This window comes from Dermacentor albipictus, chromosome 5 (assembly GCF_038994185.2).
Source record: "Dermacentor albipictus isolate Rhodes 1998 colony chromosome 5, USDA_Dalb.pri_finalv2, whole genome shotgun sequence".
NCBI classification, from domain to species: Eukaryota; Metazoa; Arthropoda; class Arachnida; order Ixodida; family Ixodidae; genus Dermacentor; species Dermacentor albipictus.
Genome location: NC_091825.1, coordinates 19646391 through 19669023, shown reverse-complemented (window position 1 = coordinate 19669023; position 22633 = coordinate 19646391). Strand labels below are relative to the sequence as shown.

The 22633-nt window shown below is 46.2% G+C and overlaps 1 protein-coding gene across 1 annotated transcript in view; it reads right to left on the bottom strand.

The window, feature by feature from the left end:
• The window catches only part of Clic (chloride intracellular channel protein 5), a 109453-nt gene extending 87049 nt beyond the window's left edge, over positions 1-22404 (bottom strand). The window contains exon 1 of the mRNA XM_065447725.2: positions 22157-22404. Coding sequence (XP_065303797.1) covers positions 22157-22231 — 75 coding nt within the window. The 5' untranslated portion in view covers positions 22232-22404. The remainder of the gene's footprint in view (positions 1-22156) is intronic.
• Positions 22405-22633: the final 229 nt, after the last annotated feature.

The window sequence follows — 22633 nt, the reverse complement described above, 5'->3', positions numbered from 1 at the left end:
TCTGCTTGTCGGAAGTAATTTTCTTAACTGCCATCCATATCGCATAAACTTCGGCGGTAAAGACAGAAGAAAAATTTATGCAAATGCTATTTTCGCAATTTTTTGTTACGATCCCGACACCTACGTATTCTTGTGTTTTAGAGCCGTCAGTGTAAAATTCTGTGTAATTTTTATATTTTTCTTGGATAGCTAGGAACTCTTGTATTATAGGTTCTTGTGGAATGTCTTTTTTCTTTATATGTGTTAACGTCCAGTCACACAGCTGTGTAAAATTGCACCACGGGGGCAATCTTGGTGGCCTTTCGGCAACCTGCAGGGCTTCGGGAGGAACATCATAGGTCTCACAATATTGTTCATGTCTTAAGATGAGTGGTCGAATCGTGTTTGGTTTATTTGTGTAGTGTAGTCGTGATTGGCACTGTGTTACGATGTTGTAGCATATATGTTGTGGTGATGACCGAATTCTTAATACATAGCAAAGTGTAAGTTGTGCTCTGCAGTGCTGTAATGAAGGTTCATTAGCGTCAACGTATAAACTTTGTACAGGTGATGTCCTGTAGGCATCGCTCGCCAGTCGTAGGCCAAGATTGTGAACTGGATCAAGTCGCTTAATGTAGGACTGCCTAGCTGCACCATAAACTACACTACCGTAGTCAAGGATGCTACGTACAAGGGATCAGTATATACGTAGTAGACATGTTCAGTCAGATCCCCAGTGCTTATGTGATAAAACCTTGAGGATATTTAGCGCTTTGCTTGCTTTAATTTTAGTAGCTTTAATGTGGGCCAGGAAGTTCAGTTTAGTGTCAAACGTTACGCCTAGAAATTTATAGTGTTCTTTGACCGGTAGTGTTGTACCGTGCAATGTGAGAACTGGATTGAAGTGTAACCCTCGTTTCTGGGAGAAGAGAACTGTAACAGTTTTGTCTGTTGAAAAACGGAATCCATTTTTGTCAGCCCATTGTGTAAGGTTATTTATGGTTATTTGTAGTTGTCTTTCGCAAGTGGGTAGACTTGAGGCGCGGCAAGCCACTTGCAGATCGTCGACATATATGGAGTGCATAACAGAGGATGGTATGATCTTATTAAAAGAGTTCATTTTGATTATGAAGAGTGACGTGCTGAGAATACAAACCTGTGGAACGCCATTTCCTGTGTAAATGTGCGTGAAAGTATTGTGCCGAGACGCACCTGAAATGTTCTATTTGCCATAAAATCAGATAGACAGTTTAGCATTCTGCCACTCACTCCCAAGTCAGCCAGGTCTCTTAAGATTCCATACCGCCATGTGGTATCATATGCTTTCTCTAGATCCAAAAATACTGTGAGACAGTGTTGTTTGTGTAGAAAGGCGTTACATATTTCATGTTCTAGTCGTACGACGTGGTCAGTTGTCGAGCAGCCCTTTCTGTATACGCACTGGTGCACGTCTATTAGATTCCTTGATTCAAGGATGAATGTGAGCCTTATGTTTATGATACTCTCGTAAGATTTGGCTAGACAGCTTTTTTACCGGCAGAGAGGACCCTGTTCAATTCTTGCATTGTGAGGACGTTATTATAAGGTTCATTTGAAGCCTCAGTAGTGGGCAGTCTCTGTTTCTCCGCCGACATTTTATATTTTAAGAAATCACTTGAGTAGTTTGCTGAGCTTGAGACCTTGTAAAAATGTTCGCCTAATAAGTTCACCTGGTCCTGCAGTGTTGTTTGTGTGCCTGGACAAGTGAGTAGTGGTATTATGTATGATGTGTACTCTCCTCTAAACTTCCTTACTTGGTCCCACATTCATTTTGACGTGACCGTATTATTAATTGAAGATACATATTTTTGCCATGACGATTTCTCTGCCTGCCTTCGAATAAACCGTGCTTTGGCTTTGGCCTGTTTGAAATTTAAAAGGTTGCTATAAGTGGGGTACCTACGTAGGATTCCCCAGGCCTTATTTTGTTTCTTTTTGGCTTCGGTACACTCGTTCGTCCACCAGGGATTTAACCTTTTGTGTACAATACCGAATGACTGGGGTATTGCCTTTTCTGCAGCAGAGATTATGACTTCAGTCATTTTTTTATTAAGTTCATCAATGCTTAGTTCTTGTGAAAAGACAGCTTCCAGTCTTGCGTTTTCCATAAAAAGCGGCCAGTCAGTGAGCTGTAATTTCCACTGGCGTGGCCTAGTGACTAAAGTTGGTGGTGACGATAAAAATTTCATGATTGCGGGCACGTGATCACTGCCATAAGACTTGTCGATGGTTTCCCATTTAAGATCATTAAAAAGAGACGGTGAGCAAAAAGCTAAATCTAAACTAAAGTGCGGGAAGTCGGTGAAAAGTATGTCGGTGCACCTGAATTTAAAAGGCAGATATCATTTGATAGAATAAAACCCTCAACCATTTGCCCTCTTTGGTCAGTTTTGATACTGCCCCAAAGAGTACCGTGTGCATTAAAATCCCCCACTAAAACAAATGGCTCCGGTAATTGACCTGTTATATTTTCTAAGTGTTTAGTGGTAAAATGGGTGTGGGGTGGGATATACAGCGAGCAAATGGTGATGGTTTTGTGAGTTATAACAGTGATAGCAACGGCTTCTATGTGACTGGTAATCGGAACTTCTCTAACTGCAATACCGCCCTGCACAACAATGGCTACACCACCGGAAAGCCGGTTCATCTGAGTACGGTCGCGCCGTACAACAGTGAAACCTTTTAGAATATGTGTTTTTCACCTAGGTTTGTTTCCTGTTGGCATAAGGCCACAGGAGAGAAGTTAAATAACAGGTCTTTAATGTCACCTAAGTTATGTAGAAGGCCTCTACAATTCCAGTGAATAATAAAAGCCATTATGGAATTGAAGGGTAAAAAATGGCTTTAACAGTTCAACAGGAGATAGGAAAGATGTCAGGTGACGTAGGTCTCAAGAAGTGTGATACAAAGGAGCGATAACCTTCAGGTTATCGCCTTCTTATTTTGGGTGGTTATTGGGATCTTGTCCCTCTTACCGCGCTCAAGAGAGCACTTGTCCTTAGGTGTCAATGACACCAGTGTTCTTGTGTCGATCTCCATCGCTCTTTCTGAAGCGCTGGAAGACCGAGAGTTGGGCGCCGAGACACATGCCTCGGGCCTTGGGATTCGCTTTATCTTAGGGCCCTGCGGGACTGGTGTTTGCAAGGCCTTGGAAGAGGATAAAGCAGCGTCGGCTGCTTCCATCACGGGGGCGGGAGGAGTCGCACGGCACCACTGCGCGTGGGCTCGGAGGACTCCGGAGACCTCTGCGACGCTGCCCCAGACTGCATCACGTCGGCGTAACTTCTTCGCGGAAGGTATGATAGCTGCTTTCTGGCTTCAAAGAACGGAATTTTTTTTTTTGACAGTTGGTGCAATCACTTCTTTTTCTTTTTTCCAGCATGGGCAAGACCGCGAGTAAGCTGGATGATCTTCTTTACAATTAACACAATGTGGTGAAGAGGTGCAGTTGTCCGATTGGTGATCATTGGAGCTGCATTTAGCACAGGTTGCTTGTCCTCGGCATGCATGTGAAGCATGTCCGAACCTTTGGCACTTAAAACATCGTCTAGGGTTCGGGATATATGCTCTGACATTGACTTTAACATAACCTGCATCGAGTTGAGTAGGCATTTCGCTTGTTCCAAAGGTGAGTATAACATGTCTGGTGGGGATTTCTTGGTTGTTTCTGCGGATTACTATTCTTTGTACTTTTGTCCCATTTTGTTCTTGGAAACCCTCAAGGAGTTCCTCATCGCTCAATCCAATAAAGTCTTCTTCAGAAATCACTCCCCGGCTTGTGTTCTGTGTTCTATGTGGTGAAATCGTCACTGTGGTGCCGCCAATACTGGTAAGGTCAGTGAGCTTCTCTGCTTGGTCTTTATTATTCAGTTCTAGGAGACATTTTGGACATTTTGGAGGCTTTGTACGTCGGTCCAATTTTTTCTTTCAAGCATTTGGCTACAAGGAATGGTGAGTTTTCTTACTGGCATGTTGCTTTCGCTGTGTACTACACAGAACTTGGGAAGGATGGAGCGTTGCTCCGAAAGGAGAAATGGAATGGTACTTCGGTGCGGCATCTTTTCAGACGCCGATCATAGACGACAGAGGTTTGTGCTGCCATAGAAAATGAGTATGTTCGGCAACAGCACCGACCGCCCACCACGGAGCCCAACGAGGGGACGCGGCAGAGCTTGTGTACAAGCCTGCACGACGCCAGCCATACGCCGTCGCTATAACCAAATATGGTGTACCCAAGGTTAACCCTTGCCGCCGTGGAGAAAGGAAATGGAAGAGAGAAGAAGACAGGAAAGGTAAAAAAGTGAGAGATAAAGACGAAGATTTGAGGTGAGAGACAGGAAAGGGCGACTGCCGATTTCCCCCGGGTGAGTCAGTCCGGGGGTGCCGTCTACGTGAAGCAGAGGCCAAAGAGGTGTGTTGCCTCCGCGGGGGGGCCTTAAAGGCCCGAACAACCGGCATCGGCTCAACGTCCAGGATCCCCCTTTCCCTGGACACTGCTAAGCCGCGCAAGGCTACACGCGGGACGGTCCAACCCTCGTGTGCTCGGGTACGTGGTGTCGCAACACACCAAACGTCTGCTGACGCAGACACTCCTGCGGGAGAAAATAGCTGAGAATTTCGTATTTTCCCAGTTCGTAGACACCTTGCTCCTCAGATGATGCGATACCTAATTAGATTTTTTTAACAGTTTCTTGTTACAGCGGACAGCTCTAACCACCTCAGTACAGTGTAAGCTGTAGTGACTGTGGTTATGCGCAAGGAACTTGTCAATATTACTGTTTTCAGTGCTATTAAAAATGTCGAATTTTCACTGCCTCCCACAAAAATGGTTTTATTTTAATCATGCAGGCGACTGATAATCCCCGAAGATGCATAAGCAGCTAAGACAAAGCTCTATAAGTAGACATGGAGGTCTGCTTATTAGTAACACTATTAGCTTTAGGCCACCAAATCAGTCACTTAGGTAAAAGAAAATATGATAATTAAAATGTTGTGCCGAAGGCACCTTAGTGTTTTGTGCTTTGCTGAAATTGACAGTGAAACAACACCTTTTTATAGACCGTTTTTTTGTAGGCGCCGCCATATTGTGAGTGCAGTGGCGCCGTCTATGAGCAGCGCCATACTGGCTTGGGTGAAAGCGGTCTTTTGCATGGCAGGTATACGCTCGGCGGCAGGTTCTGGCGTTTGTTTTCGCCGTCGTGCGGCCTGTTTAGTATGTATGCGTCTTCTACGTGTAAACGGTTCTGCGAGACGTGCTGAAGTGGTTTAAGGCGTCATGGCCGGAATTTCTGCTGGCGTTGAGGTGGACGGAACACGTAGTGCGATGTGTGCGCGCATATTCGACTCTACAATCAGCCTCGGAGATGAATTGTGTATTTCTGAATGTTCCAGTCACTAATGTAACCTTATTGCAGTGTTATCCTCTATTTCTAAAACCCACCGTGGTTGCTCAGTGGCTATGGTGTTGGGCTGCTGAGTACGAGGTTGCAGGATCGAATCCCGGCCACGGTGGCCGCATTTCGGTGGGGGCGAAATGCGAAAACGCCCGTGTACTTAGATTTAGGTGCCATTAAAGAACCCCAGGTGGTCGAAATTTTTGGAGTCCTCCACTACGGCGTGCCTCATAATGAGAAAGTGGTTTTGGCACGTAAAACCCCACAATTATTATTATATTATCTATTTCTAAGCTGCGGTTTAGGAGCCATGAAACATACGCGGCGATCGTAACAGCGTGAGCATGGGCACCGTTCTGCTGCGATAGGAGCTGTGATGTTATACTTTGACAAGCGTTCAAACTGTTCGCTGCAGGTTACATTGCGTGACTACTTGGTTCGACGGATGAGGTTTCCGCCCGTGAATAAAATAGTTTGGCAAGTGATAGCAGCATACCTTACAGTCTGAATTACGCTTGTCCAGCAAAGGGACTGTTTACGAACTGCGCGAGCGTCCTAAGCAGTGGTAGGTGCTGGATTACATTTATCTTGGTTCTATATACCGCATGGTCCAAGCATACCGCATCAGCGGTTATATATTTATAAACGTTGTGCGGCGTGACTATGCGAGGCCCTGTTGCGGCGTTAGCCCGTTTTCTCTTGCTTTTTCTAGAAAGAGGATGATAACCGAATTTCTTTTTCGGTTGTGTTCGTTCCGTTCTCTACGACGCACACACACGTATTACGGAAATTTTGTCCTCGAAAATAGGCATCGCATTCTTTATATACGATCCCTCATATATTATGGCTGTATGCAGGCCAAAAAGGCAATGCCGAAGCGCACAGCTTACATATGTACCATGCTGGATCACCAACCACAGTGATCGCTGTGTTGAGCAGCGCCATTGGCCTCATGCAGGAAGGCTAGCGTAGACATGTGGTAATTTCAAGCCTACTAGACTTGAAATGCGCGAGAACGATGCCGGTGCATCACAAATATTTGATTGCGCCTGCCGCTTAAATGTTTCGTGGTTGCCTTAGGTTGGCCGTGCACGAGCATTCGCTCTTTATGTTTTACTCCCTACGCCAAGCGATCAGATATTGAGCAGATTTACCATTTCATGCTGCTGATACAGAGACACCGGTTTTCTTTGCTGAATTAAAACCGATATAAGCAAAATAGTTCACAACACATACACACACCGCGACTGACAATGTGCGTACACCACGGCTGATAAAACGCGTCACATTTTCACGCCGCCAAAAGATATTTCCGTCTATTGTAGTTAATGATGCACCGAAAGGCTTCCCTGACGACCTTATATGAACGGACACGGCGTAAATTTCACAGAGTACGATCTAGAACATCAAGAAATCGTTCCGCAGCACGCGACAGCAATACTTTCAAGCAGCGCTGCGCCGGATCGCCCAAGCCAGAGAGGAGGAAAGGCTCTCCGCACGCCCTATCCTCCTCGCCCGATGAAACGGTCTATACCTGGTGCCTAAATGGAACATGGTCAGGCAAACAAAACAGGTTTATATGGCCAAGGAGACTTTCCTAGATTATGATCATGAATGCATGCAGTCTGCTGATATTAGGCATGCGTACGAGCCCTGACTAGTCTCCTGTTAATAAATTTCACAATGCCATTTGCCAAAATCTAAGCACTGCAGTGCAGCAACAAAAAAATATGGGAGAATTCATCTGACAATGCCTGTTGACAGTGATTCGATTAGCATTCAAGCTATCTTACGACACACCATAATTCCGAAGTCCCATTCATTGAACATCTGCAGTGGTTATGGCAAGACTTCCATTGCTTCAGCTACATGCAACATACTTTGGTATAGTCCCGCTTTCCTATGGAACTCACTCACCAAAGTCGCCTATGAGTGCAGCGCATGACGACTGTAAGAGGCTGACAATGATGGCGATGGAATGATGAACGGATGACGATGAAGAGACAAAGGCAGTATGACGATGATGGCATGATGATGAGATTACATTTCTTAAATGATGGTATCATAATGCTACCATGAAGACGATGACATGAGGATTATGGGATGAGTATGATGACAAAATTGCAATGATGACCTAGGTATGACAATGAATGCCAGAGAGTGACTGACAATGCAATGATGACGATGGCATTACAACAGCGGCCTAATGAATGATGACAGCATGATAGAATGGTAAGCACAGAATGACATCGATGGATTGACAAAGGTGGTATGATGACCAGAACATGACAAGAGCTGGGTAACAAAGCTGGAGTGATGATGGCATGAGCACAGTGGCATCATGGCGGCGTTACGAGAATGGACACAAAATAGCAACTCTGAAAATGATGCAATGCCAACGGTGGCCTAATATTACACATAATCAGGGTTGAATGGTGACGGCATGACCAGGTCAGAATGATAAAGAAGGAATGACATCTATGGAACGACAAAGGCATGGGCATGGTGACAACAGCATGACAACGATGGGATGATGTTGCTGAAGTGATGACGCTGGTAAAAAGGTAGCACAACGATGACAGCATGACAAGAGTCAAATGACATTAAAAATGACAATGATCGAACGGCCGTGAAGGCATCACAATGAATGCATAATTATGAATGTATGACGACGATGCAATGACAATGATATGAGGACAATGGGATGAAGACAAGTATATAACTGCAATGGTATGACTACAACTCTTGCAAAGACTGACAACGGCATGGGGAGAGCTGGATGGCAAAGCTGGAATGACCAACTTTATTAGACTAGCTTCAGTTGTCAAACTATGCCCATGTGCTTACTGCTGCTGTCTCCACTCCCTTAACAGCCACCAGATGGCGGCACCGTTCCATCGAGCTCCACTGCAGATGCCTCGCATCTTGAGCCTTGAGCTCGTGCGGAAGGGCAGCTTTTGCATGTTTCACGTTCACTGGCGTTCTGCCAGACATCGTGAGCTCCTGACTGGGCGCTTACTGTTATCATTGAAAAGGAAAGTATACTGAATTTTACCGGCGCTGACATATGGGGCAGAGACATGGAGACTGACAAAGAAGCTTGAGAACAAGTTAAGGACCGTGCAAAGAGCGATGGAATGAAGAATGCTAGGCATAACTTTAAGAGACAGAGAGCGGTTTGGATCAGAGAGCAAATCGGTATAGACGATATTCTAGTAGACATTAAGAGAAAAAAATTATGCTGGGCAGGTCATGCAATATGCAGATTAGATAACCGTTGGACCATTAGGGTGACAGAATGGGTACCAAGAGAAGGGAAGCACAGTATAGGATGACAGACTAGGTGGTGCGATGAAATTGGGAAATTTGGGGGTGCTAGGTGGAATCGGTTGGCGCAGGACAGGGGTAATTAGGAGACCACAGGGAAAGGCCTGCGCCCTACAGTGGACATAAAATAGGCTGCTGCTGATGATGTTCACTGGCGTTCTGCCTTGCCCAAATTAGTGATACCGTGCGAAAGTGGTATCCGCCTACAGCAATAAGGTTTATCGGGCTAGTTGGCCGATACTGAAAGAAGGGTAAACTGCACAAAAGGAAGAAACGCATAGGACAAAGAGCACAAGCTGTATTTCTGTCGAATATTTCTTCCCGTCATCTTAACCTTTTGCGCAGTCTACTTTTCACCTAGAGCAGCTTGGCACGTTTCCCCACTGCTTTTACTCAATTAACACTTTGGCCTGGGGCAGTTGTACGCCAGCTAGCGAGACCAAATTTATCATCCACAAAAATAACAGCACAATTTTTTTGAGAACCAATGAAGGCTTTATTAAAGAAAATGAAGTAAAAGCAACTGTATGCCACACATATGATGATGGTGAGAAAGACAGTATGACGATGACAGCACGAGGACGAGATGACCTAAAGTGTCACAAGGGACATAGTCTAGGCAAATTATATGCACCCACGTGGATTCCAACTCCATCTACAGCAGCTTGGCACATAGCTTCAGAAGTGAGCACCTTGCACCTGCACGAAAAGCTTGTACCTTTTACAGATTGTAGCGAATGACGGACACCGAGCCCGTCAACTCTGCTTATTACAACTACTAGGTCATACGATGTGCGGATGCTAACGCCCTTGAACACCAAGACCACATCACCAAGAGCACTTGGCGTGCCTCTATTCTCAGTGCCCACTGAACCACATTTTTAAATCTGAGGGCGCCTTCGTCGTGTGTCCAGAGTATAAAACAACATATTTGCCTTTGATGTCCTCATGAGTAAGCATCTGCCATAAAGATTGCAGCTGAACACCTTCAATTTCACTTAAAGTGACTTCTTTCGTAGTTTCAAGAGAGGAACCTGGGCTATAAACGATGTGCACTGCTTGTGAGTGTTAACATTGATTCTCACTTGAATGTGACATGGTGAGGCCGGCTGATTTTCCAATGTTTTGCTCTCTTCGTTCGCATTTTTTATGGCAGCTTCAATAGGTATGAGGGAAGGTTCGGGAACACTTTTGGCACCACACCCTCGACAAGCGTTCACTTGCTTCATGAAACCTCAACCGTCTGTCCGTTGATAATATGCACATATCACTAAGATGTCCTGCTCATGAAATTGTAAATCGCACACCTTGGAATTCACAGAGTTCCCAGTCGGCACGAGCAATCAGTGTTCTACGCAGAGCGAGGCGTCGCACCTTACTGTCGACATCATTCCGATAGCTGCTTGTGGAGCCAGGAACATAGCATGCGGACATAGTCTCCCGATAGCCTTAACAAACGCGGCAAAGGCTACAGTTTTGTAGATGACACGCTTGCTGAAATCCGTTGTCAGCAATCAACTAGAGAAACACTGCACCGCGTGCTTCGCCCGGCCCGTCCGCGTAGCTGGCTAGTGAGGAAGTAAAGCTGGGTGCAACTGTAGTGCCACAAAGGGGCGGATGGGTGGCGGTTCCATGCAACACCGCTGAGTTTGACAACTGAAGCTAGCCTAGTAACGTTGGGAACGACGACGATGGAACGACTACAACGGCAGTGAAAACAAATGCGTAACGTGTTATGGGGACGATGACAAGATGAGAGCATAACAAGAGTCGGATGACAAAGCTGGAATGACCATGATTTAATGACCAGGACACTGTCACGACCACAAGCACATACCTTGTAGCCCAACTGGTAGACAACTTGGGCCACTGGGCCGTCATAAGATATTAGATAGATTGGCCTAAAACGTCCAAAGTAGGCAACTAATGCTAATCACATTAAAATGAACAAAAGGGCACTCAACATCGTTCCTGGCTCAGGCTTGTAACTGCTCATAAACAGAGACCGGAAATTTAGGCAAAATGCCCATTTTTTCCTTATGTCCTCATCATGCTTATTTGCCATATAAGCACAGACTACGGGCCTAGAAAAATTTTGTGCCCCTTTTATTGCAACTATAGACGCCTATTTCGATCTCGGTAGCAGTATACGATTTTGAAACATTAAAAATGCTCTTTTTCCATGATTTTTTTCTAACCTTATTTTGTTTACAACATGCTGGGGACCTTGGCTGCTGGAAACCCGCTGGGGAACCCAGCTATAGGGAGCCTGTTTATTACCAGAACCTTTGTAAGTATAAAGGCTATTATTAACTGCTTTGCAGCAGACAAGAGCACCACTGTGATAAGGGCTCAAACTATGCCATGCGACTGACTACACAGTTGAAGGTGACTCGGTGCACTTGTGCACTCACTTCCCGTTTTTAGCACCCATGATCGAGAAACGAATGCTCAGGTGAAACTCAAACCAATGTTGGATTCACTTTGACATTCAAGAAAGTCCCCATTTATCCCCAATGGACCTGTTGCTAGAAGAGCTAGCTCAAAACTACAGTCGGTTTTCATACAAAAATCCTGGGCTTTCGGTAGTGAAAGGACTGTCAAAAGTTCTGACTGAAGAACATTCTGAAATTCCAAAGGGCTTTGGATCATCGAACCAAGCACTAATATGAGTCCATAAATTCAATGGATAAGCGTACCTTTCCTGTGCACAAACCAATATGCAATAAAAAAAAAGGCGAAACATTAAACCTGAAAATCTTGAGACGGTGTTTGTTTGTTGCTGCTTTTATTTTTCTTGTGTCTAGTTACAATAATGTTTAGGTAAATCGAACCAAGGCAACTTGCCTCATTTCAATTTAATGAGAATAGTGTAAACGAAAAAAAAAGCAGGTTTTGTGGGCTGTGTTCTTTAGGAAACCATAATTGTTGCTCAGACACAGAAGTTTATTACTTCTGCTTATACACAACTGAATAAAGGATAATAGTGCCTATATACACCTTATGTGACAGCTTTGCATCTGTCATTGCCACCAAAAACAGCATTTCTAGTGCCTAGACACAAGACTGCTCATAATCCATTCATAATGGAACTAGACACATTTATTCCTAAGCTGAGCAGCTAATGTTTAAATATACTCATTTGTACATGATAGACTAGTTATTTGCTAAATGGCACTGTCCACGCAACACATGCAACTCGCTTTTTCCCTACATGGTGCCGCAAGTTGCTGCAAATCAGTGATGAGGGATAATTCTTTCAGTGTAATAGGCTACATTCTGCTTTATATGTTATCCTACACAGTCAACAGATGACGTGACAAGGCCATCCCTCCCCTACTAGCTACCACACTGACAGGTGACCTGGCCGAACTTCACACCCACTCACTCTTGGGCCACGCACAACCTGTGGGAGGCAAGCAAACTCATTACTTTAGGAGAGGCACATAATGACATCATGAATAGAAAGCTTAGCAGTTGAGTCTGCTACTTGAAGCTACTCCGCAATGGCCACAATTGTGTTTCAGGGTTTTCACCCGTCAAGGCCTCCATCTGCTTGAAAGACTCGACCGCCCGAATGGAGTCCGACAACAGCAAGTGCTTATTTCCCTATGCCTCGGATAACTAGTAAAAAAAAAAGGGGGGATCTGGTAACATTTAGGAAGGTGGCATTCTCACACTCACTGTGCCAATACTTGACGTGTCGGGTACACGTGATACACTTAACAAGTTCTACTGTTAACATACAAGAAATAAACACATTTATCCAGCATCTGTGCTACCTACAGCACTGGAATTCATAGCATCTGCAACTCTCAAAATCATTCCTTTTGAAATGTGCGACAGCAGTGCATCACACGATGCGCAAGAAGTTTTTAAACAAACAGGCCATTTTCATAATTCTTACACTTGAAAGCTGCACAGAAAAACATTGCGAAGGTTTGCCTGCACTTTATCAGTCGGCTATGATGTGAAGAATGAGAACGACCTGATGATTTTGAGAGGCAAGCATTACCATACGATACAGTATGCAGTTATACATTGTTTGGTGAATGAGTGCAAAGGTCTCTTTTTTCCCTGAAAACAAACTCAAAAGTTTTTGATAAAACGACCACTTGGAACCCCTTGACTACCATCATAGAACTGCCAAGTGGACTGACTTACAGACTGCCGAAACTTTGTGGTCAGAGGAGCCAAGTAAAGTGCAATGAGCTTAACTGAAATGGAACTTCAAATTCTTAGTACTTTAAGGAAAAACATGGGGAAGGCAGAAGAAAAAAATTCAAGATGAGCAAAACAAGAACAAGATAAAAGTGGAAGCCAACGTTCTTACAAGTGCACTTGTTTTTCAAGGCGACATATGCTTTCCTTGGCACAGTATACATAGGTAGGGTTCTTCTAAAGGGGAGAGGGGCTGAGGTGGGTGGGCGAGGCAAGGACCAAGGGTGTTTTAGCAGTGAGTGTCTAGAATTGAAAAACAAAGGTGTACTATTCAACGTCGGTGGAAGAATGTGAGGTAGCGCCGTGCATCAGCCAGCTGTGTGTTTTCGTAGAAGGGGCCTTTTGTGGAAGGGTTTTTCGTGAAGGTCAGTGAACTATGATCTTGCGGCAAAACAAAATAAAAGAAGTGGCATAAAATGGTGCTTGTGAAAAAATACTAAAATGGTACATATATGAATAAAAAAAAGAAAGGGAGAAAAAAAGCAGAACACTAAGCAACCCAATGAAAAATAACAGTGCTTTTGCCTGTAGCTTGAAATTTAGCATAGCGAATAGATTCTAACCCTCGAATGCAGAGATCTAACTTGGATCGTGCTTGGACTAAACGAAGTCAACCCAAAGCAAGAAGCAGACTTCAAAACGGCCAAGTCGGCTTTCGTTTTTCATAGATGCTCAAGCTGACTTTCTTCGTCAAGTCAAGACTGTGCTTCAATGCAAAAGTAGGTTGCTTGTCTGTGTTCGCAGTTAATAATAAATTTATTAGCGTAAAGCACGTCATACAGCAAAAAAAGTATGTATCTTTCCAAATTTCAACCAGGGCATAAGTGCTGAAGTAGAGTTTGGGTAAATTTATTCCACCTGGCGACATCCGCAGCTACGATGGGCAGTGTTGCTTACGGAAAACACCCGTTACCGGCGGGTTTAAGTGGTCTTCAAGTTTCGGTATTTTGGCGCGCTTTTTGAGTTGCAGGTCACCATTTTTTCAAGTCGGTGCTCCACTTTTACGCGACAGTGTATTTGAGTGCAAATTAATTTTATAGTCACATTTATTTTGGCTTTAGCTTCTCTTTAAAGGGCCCCTGAAACGGTTCGGACAAATTTTGTAGGCGCATAGGGTACAGCTTAAGTAGAACATTCGCACCACAATTTAAGTGAAGCGTTACGTATTAATGGAGTTACAAGCGATTAGAAGTTACCCTCCTCCCTAGCCATGCCTTTCCTCCTCAACTCGCTCGCCGAGTGAGCGGCGCTAAGCTCCGCCTTCACTGGTCCTGCGTCACCATGCGACGTCATATCGTCCACTTCCGGTTGTTGGAGCACGCCTCCTCCCGCGCGAGACCTCTCCGCTGGCCGCTTGGCCGTTGACCGAGAGCCATCGAAGCAGCGTGCGTTGCGAGCATTCTGTCGTAGCGCCGAAGGTGGCCGGTATTCCGGTAACCACAGGCAAGCTGGTCATTTCGGCAAATGACTGGAGGCATAAACTCAAGCTGATGAAGGAACTTCAGAATAGACGTACGTGAGCAGCCTGATCGGTCTGCACTGTCCAGACACTTGTTGGCGCAGCGCTTAACCAGTCAAACGAAGCGCTAATATTGCTCTAACCAAGTGTAAAACATTTTAAACATTTATAAGAACAACGTGTTGATGATTACACTCCTGCGAAAAATACACACCAGCAGCAAAGAAAAATGCACTTCGTTGCTGCTACTGTGTATGGTTGAGCTCTGTGCCACCAGGTGGCTGCACCGTGCAGACCATTCACATTTACCTTTCTGCTCATCTCATGGCTCATCCCGGCGCAGTCAAGCGGCCAGACCCTGCCCCCTTGTGCTTGTGTTTGCCCTAATACCGGACTTGCGAAACGCTATTGCGTTAGTAATCTTCCGCTGTAAAGTGACGGCCACAAACGCGCAAATCCTGGCGCCTACGGATAGCTGCAGTCTGATGCGCAGCAGCCAGTTCACTCGTATGCTGCCTTGCAGAGAGACACGATTTCACAACTTCACATCTTTCCAGTCGCTACGTCTGCAGCCCACAACGCAACAAGGGTGATTCATCGTGCTCACGAAAAGACTGATCGACACTGACGGCGGAGCTCTCGTCAAAGACTGCGCACGTTGTAACACAAGCAGACGACACTTGCTGTGTGCCGGAAGTGCTCAAGTGTACTAAAAAACTATTCTTGTGTATTCTCTTTAAGTTATTCTCTTTTTACAAAAACAAAGTAACTAACATTCCAACTATTACGAGCATCATTTGTTCACCATAAAGTTGGAAAAATTATCGACCACGCGCCCTGGTCAGCCAATCACATAGCTCGCCCATGTGACGTCATATGGGTTATTTGCATCGTATGGGTAGGGGCGGCTTAAAATTCCACCGAGCAGTGCGCTGCGATCGACAGCGATGTGCATTTTGAAAACCTTATAATAAATTACACGCTTTACGCAGAGCACTTAGATGTGTCAATTAATGATCAGAAGGACCTACTCTAACGACTCAGTACGTTTGTAGAAAATCACCAAAATCGTTTCAGGGTCCCTTTAACCTATAGGCCTTGTTGCGCGTTTGTATAACTGGCCGTAGAGAAGCGAACAAAATGGTTGGTTGATATGGCGGGCTTCCAATGGCTGTTGTTCTCGATTGCCGCAAGGCGTTCATGCACCGTCTGGGCCGGCAACCGGATGCAAGAGGCTGAGATGAGGCATACAGGCTGTTTCTGAGGGAGCTCATGATTCCCTTTTTGCCTATAGGCTAATTTTTATGCTCATGCGCATGTTCTGTATTTGGTGGATGAGTGCGTGACAGACCGGCATGCTGAGCGTAAATATCGGCGTGAGTGCTAATAACTAGTGATGGCATGTGTAACCATCGGAGACAAGAAAACACGCTTGCAATCAATCTTACCACAACTGCGGAAAGTGCACCAGCATCGGGCGCAGGTGCTTCGCAATGAGCAGAGTCATCTTTCCAACTGCGCGACGCGCTATTGACTGAGGAATGCGGACCAGATGCCCGGTGACTGTTTGAAATGTGCCAGCATAGTAAAACATCAGAGCCATCAGCAACTGCAGCATGGGAGGCACACAGGCTGTCCTCTGTTGTCCCCGCTTTCCCGGATAGGCAACATAGCGAGAAGTTGTTGCATGGCGTTCTTCATGAATCTGTAGTGAAGGAGGAATTGTTCGTCGTTGTACAGCTCCATCAGATTCCCTCGGTCACGTATGGCGAGTCGCGGAATTTTTGGCAAGGGATGCGCCTCTGAAAATGCTGTATCCATGGTGTGGCAAGCAAACTCGAAAGCAGCTAACCTCCGCACGACGTCCGTTCGTGAGGCTGCCATGTTGGAATAACGTACAAAGTCAGTTTCACGCTGGCCTTGAAACTTGAGCGGACTGTGACCCAGCCAAGTCATTCGCAAGTCACCCGCAAGGTCGAGTACGATTTAAGACGCGCGGCAAAGCTGTCTTGAGACTGCCAGAAGTCAAGTTCGAGCCAAGTTAGATCTCTACATTCAGGGGTAAAGCTACCTTTAAAATGTTTGTGCCTGTTGGTTGGAATGTCCTGGAACTTATGCATGAGGTATGATTCTCTCTATTTTCTGTCTCGTGCAGAATGGAAATGTGACTCGGATGTTCAGTTTAAGTTCATCAAAGTTACAACCTGGTTGGTTGAAATGCTTGGTGATGGCTTTCGCAAGCTTTTTAGCTGTGTCCGTGCAATGTCTAACCTGGCGTTCATTTTCGCTGATATACTGTTTCTTATAAGAAGGAAGATTCACATGTATATAAATCACATTGGCACTAGTGCAAGTAAAGTTACTTTTCACTTTGTGTGTAGAATTATTTGGGCGCTTTTAATTTTAATGTCAGTTTGAAGGTGCCTGCAGGTTTTGCATCTGGGGCAACAGCATGCTTTTATTATGGGGAAATGATGTTGGCGGACTTTTGTATGCACTAATATGTCTAAGGTTTCTGCTGGGACAATAGGCCACATTTGGTACCACCAAGAATGCTTTTCTCAGACGCTCGTTACTTGATAACATTGGGTGGTGTTTTCGTAGGATGTTTATGTTTGGGAGTGCATTAGAATATTTTGTTATATAAAGGCTGGTGGTCTCTCAGCTTCATGTGCATGTCGTTTCTTAGCTGATTCAGACTGCCTCTCCAATCTTGATGCAATGTCATAAGCTCTGTCCAGAGGAACTTGTAAATAAGTTTCCTTCTGCTAGCATTACTTCATGGTCATTTAGGTGGTGGATATAATCGTCTTCACAGCAGATTCTTGTTATTCGTTTCGCTTTTCCGACAAAAATTCCTTGCTTACAGTGTTCTATAAATATTGCTGGCTATGTGTAGGTTTCCGGTAAAGTGTCGTTCTCAGTTTTCCATTTTCTATGTAGACCGTTGTGTCAAGTTGATTTGACTAGGAGAATGGTGAGCAGTAAATTTAATACTCGAGCGAAACCGGTTGAAATGGCAAGTACATCAAGGAATTTAAGTGTTAAAAAAAATTAAATTATGGGGTTTTACGTGCCAAAACCACTTTCTGATTATGAGGCACGCCGTAGTGGAGGACTCCGGAAATTTCGACCACCTGGGGTTCTTTAACGTGCACCTAAATCTAAGTACACGGGTGTTTTCGCATTTCGCCCCCATCGAAATGCGGCCGCCGTGGCCGGGATTCGATCCCGCGACCTCGTGCTCAGCAGCCTAACACCATAGCCACTGAGCAACCGCGGCGGGTAATTCAAGTGTTCTCAAGACCTCGAAGGTGACTTGTATTCAAATGTTTCAAGGACTATTACAAACCATGACCGAACAACCACTAGTTCCTTGCACTGAAACAAGAATGCTGATACACCACATATATTGGAAGTTTTAGCTTCTTTTTAATAAAGCTAAACCTATTGCTGCATTTACCCACAGAAGTCCAAGTTATCATTTCTGCTGTATAGAGTTCGCTATCAGAATTGTGGTTTAACAGAAAACTTTATGCAAAACTTGGAGTAGCATTTTTGATAATTCTGGATACTCGCCGCTTTTGAGCACTCTCTCGGTGCAGGTTACATTGGGCTGGTTCAAATTAAGCGCTCGTAAATATTTGTCTGGTTCAAATTAAGCGCTCGTAAATATTTGTCTGGTTCATTCAGAGTGCTCGTAAATATTTGGTTTATTCAGAGCATTGTGGTCCAGCTTAGAGCAGCCGGCATGTTCGGCTGGGCCAGTCCTTCTCTGGCTCTAATCACAAGAGGAAGCCCTTATTGCTGCAAATTGAGTGGGAGCACAGTGGGAACCAGTCAAATACACCATAAATATCAAATACAAATCAGTCTCTCTGCAAATCAATCGAGAACAGACAATAAAATTGCCAAATATTCAATATTGCTCGAGTACAAACCAACACTTACTAGAGTCTCAAGGAAGAGCGATAGACGCAAGTGACGACTATTCCGAATTACATTTTGCTGCAAAATAGCTGTGGTTGTTCCCCAGGGGCCCCGAGTTCCTGAGTAGACCCACGGATAAGACAGCTTCTGCTCAATAATTCGCAGTCATTCCACCAGCCCTTTTTCAGGCAGCCTGTGTTATGTCACCTAGATTTATTGTACGGCCAGTCTTGCCTGCATCCCTTTAGAATAATATGTGGTGCTGTAGTATCCCACTCTTCTCCCACAAATACAAGACTCCATGCGTGCCTGGCGATGTGTCCTATTCTCTTGTGTGTGTCCGTTTATTTGGAGTGTCTATATTTTATAATGAACAGCTACCAACTTGCCGAACAGCTTTTAAGCTGTTCCCTTGTTTCACTCCTGCGATTGTCAAGGAGATAAGTGCAAACAATTTTTTCTCACAAGCTCCTCAGGTGTTAGGAAGGTCAATGCAAAGGGTATTACTGACGTGTCAAATAATTTACACAAAGCTCCCTTGTTCACCCAACTCCCTCTCCACAAACTTCAGATTTAATTGTGTTTAAACATTAGAAAATATTCACTATTCTGAAGTAATCCTTCCAAAATATTCATATTTGATCTAGAAATGCCCCTATTCAAAGCTCAGAATAGTACAAGTAATTACACTATTATGACATTTGATTTTTTTTTCTGCTGCAAAAGGATTCACTTTTCATGCCTGGAAATGAAATTAATTTAAGACACCTGAATTTCTTAAAGCCAAATATTCGAACTATCGCAAGCAACTCCCTAAATGGTAAACTTCTCTGGCTATGGTGTTGGGCTGCTGAGCACGAGGTCGCGGGATCAAATCCTGGCCATGACGGCCACATTTCAATGGAGGCAAAATGCGAAAACAACCGTGTACTTACATTTAGGTGCAAGTTAAAGAACCCCAGGTGGTCGAAATTTCTGGAGTCCTCCACTACACAATGCCTCATAATCAGAAAGTTCTTTTGGCATGTAAAACCCTATAATTTAATTTATAACTCCCTAAATGGGAAGCTTCAGATCGCCCAATAACTATTGTGCAAATGTAGATCTAATAGATAAATCTACACCCTTGCTGTCTTTTGAAGAGCATGTAAAACAGCTAGTTTTGATGAAATAAATAACCTTTTTTCTGAAAACTTCCCTATTGGTCATTGTAGACTTCAAACTTCAAGCAACTGGTGCGGCGGGCCCGGGAGACAGCAAGAGCCGCAGGAGCCCTGGACTAAGGGCGCCTCCCGCACAAGCAGAAAGACACCTGCTTGTCCTTCCTTTATTTAAAAATGTTTATCCTCCTCCTTCTCAAGCAAAAGCCCATCGAATCGAATTTGTGTGGCCCTGGATGCCACATTTCATTCTCTCCAATGACGAATTGCAGCCCCCAATAGCAGCAGGGCATATATATCATGTAGAAAATTATGGGGTTTTATGTGCCAAAACCACTTTCTGATTATGAGGCACAGACAAATTCGACTTGCCAGCAAATTTTGAAGAACTTTAAGGTGTGGTAAACTATTCACTATGGGGCAAAATTGCTTTTATCCGATACGAATTCATAAAATCCTTGCGTATTTCGTGTTCTTAAATTGTCACTTCAAGGTTAATTTGTCCATGACACCAAATGGAGCTGCAGCTGCACAGAACTTGCGATGGTGGGCTTGCCAACAGTACAGCTACTTGCATTCCCATGTGTGCACTCGCCCTGCAGTTGAACACCCGCAAACAATGCCATTGGCCATATGCACATGCCACCCCACAAGGAAATGCCGCTTTCCCAACAAGCAGCTCAATCACACATTCCACAGGCGTGTCACAGCATGGTGTTGGAGATGCGGCCAGACGGGCATTGCAGTTTGGCGAGGAATGACGCGCTACCAGGCTACGAACACCCACTCGCGTTGATATATCACGAGCACACGCATGTGACGTTACTTAGCACGGCACGCTTCGCGGCCCTCCGGTGTGCTACTGCTGTAGAAGCTAGGCGTAGCGACTAATGAAAGCGGCTGATGGCCGTGTAGGCAACCGCATTCCGCAGTGCCAATGGCGGCTCGCGAAACGCATGATGCGAAAGTGCACCCGACAGACGTGACACGCGGGGGCCCGCGTTTCGCATCTCGTCGACGGCGAGGGTGTCGCGCTGCAAGGGACAGGCGGAAAGCGAACCCGCGCGTCTCGGTGGAACGCGGCCGCGCCAGCGAAAGTTTGTCCCACAGAGCGACTGGGGCAGCCGAAGGCGCAAAGGTAAGTGGGACGCCCACAGACACGCAAGGTCGTGGGGGGGGCGCATATCCTTTTTTTCTTCGCAGCAGCGACGATAACGCGCTTCCTCTCAAGTAGCGCGGGCGCTGTCTAATCAAATTTGCAGGAGAGACCACCGCCCACAGCCGACGCTCGAGAACGTGGCGGCGGGAAACCCTGTCAACCGAAGAATAAACCGAATCGGCGTTTTCTCGCGGTCGGCCAGCTGCTTTGGTGCATCACCGACCACAAGGACAGACTCCGTGGACTCGGTGCGTGTCAGTGCCGTGCCTGCACGAAGCGCATGAAACCTCACCAGTCACACTCAGGTGACACGAAAAGGGAGAGAGGGGTGTCCCGCTAGAGCAGAGTGACGTCTCGCCCGAAAGCGGGGATAAAATGCGAGCTCCGAGAGAGCGACGTCCGAGATGACGCGCCGGGTCACGGAGGGAGAAGCGAGGCAAACGGGGAAATCGACGAAACGCTCGAGGAAAAGTGCCGCCCCTCGGCGAAACGAGAAAGCCGGCTAAACGGGACAGCCGGCACGCGAGAAAGCCAGACGCCGTCTTCACCGGCCTTCTCAGGCAAACAGTTGCGCTAAGGCCGCCGACTGCCTATCGCGCCTCTGTGAAGGCGCTTACGGCCAGAGAAGCGCCGCACCGACGGTCCAGCCACAGCAGCCAGCGGAAAAACGAAGAGCGGTATAAAGGAAGACAAAAGAAAAACACAGACCGGCGATATTGCTCAAGGACATTTGCCGCCGCGGCACAACCTCCTCAGAGAGGGAAACCAACCAGTCTGCGTACCAAGTTCCGGCATTTTCCGGCTGACTGAAATAGAAAGTATGCCGTGACATACAAACGCAAAATCGTTCGACACGGATTAAACTGCCGGGTTTCGGGCCACATTTTCTACGCGCACCGTGTCACCTGGCGCGCGCGTGCCCTAACCAGGCAGAGCTACGCATTTTCCTTACTGTACCACGCATGCCAGCCAACACAGGGCCGTCCTGCTCGCAAAACAGGTGTTTCGCCGGGACAACTGAACGTTCGCAGGAAATGCGCCGCGCTCCGGGTGGGCAGACAGGGAATGAAAATGTAACGGGCAAAAAAAAAGGCGCTATCAGTAGTGACACGCGGGCAACGGGAATTTATTAGTGATACGAAACGACACGACCTCCACATTCCCGTGGCGCCGCGGGTAACAGCCAGAATGCGCGACGTCAACGAAAAGGTGGGCGAGTCAAAATACACTGCCCTGGCGACAGATACACTTTCGATTACACCCGCGACGCACGGCAGAGAGCCGGCTGCAGCCGAAAAGCCAACCGCGGGCGCACCTCCCACGCCCCGTGTCCGGTGCGTGCGAAAGCTGTCGCTAAAAACGTTCGAAGTGCGCCGCCGTATGCCCACCCCATAACGGCGGGACACGGAGCAAGCGCGCCGCGGCCGTTGCTAGGCCTAACGGACAGTTCGCTGCCGCTGCCTCGGGACGGCGGATGCGGGCGTGTTACCTTGATGATGAGCTCGATCTCCGGTATGTCCTGGATCTCATTGGAGTCTTCGTGATTGTTGTGGTCGTCCGACATCTTGACGGCACGTCCAGAAGGCGATCGGCGTTATCCCAAAGGTGGAACGAAGGAATCAAGAAGGGAGGGGGGAGCACCACAAATAAGCACCGCAGAGCCGCAAAATCCGCCGCCGCACACACTCCACCGTCCGCTAGGCGCGGCAGACACACGCGCGAGCGGAAAGGAAAGGCGCAGCCGCTGCCAGACGGGAAGGCGCGCATGCGCGACTTGCTGCTTCGCGTCTTTGCCGCTGGGGGATAATACGACGCGACGAGTCTGGTGATACATGCCGCCATGTATAGAGGGACTACCCGCCAAGTTCGCTCACTCGCCGGTCTCGTGCTAGCGAGCAACCAGTCAGAAGAGTGCTTTCCCGACGTGTGTTCAGCAGCAAGTGAAGCTCAAAAGTGTACTATCTGC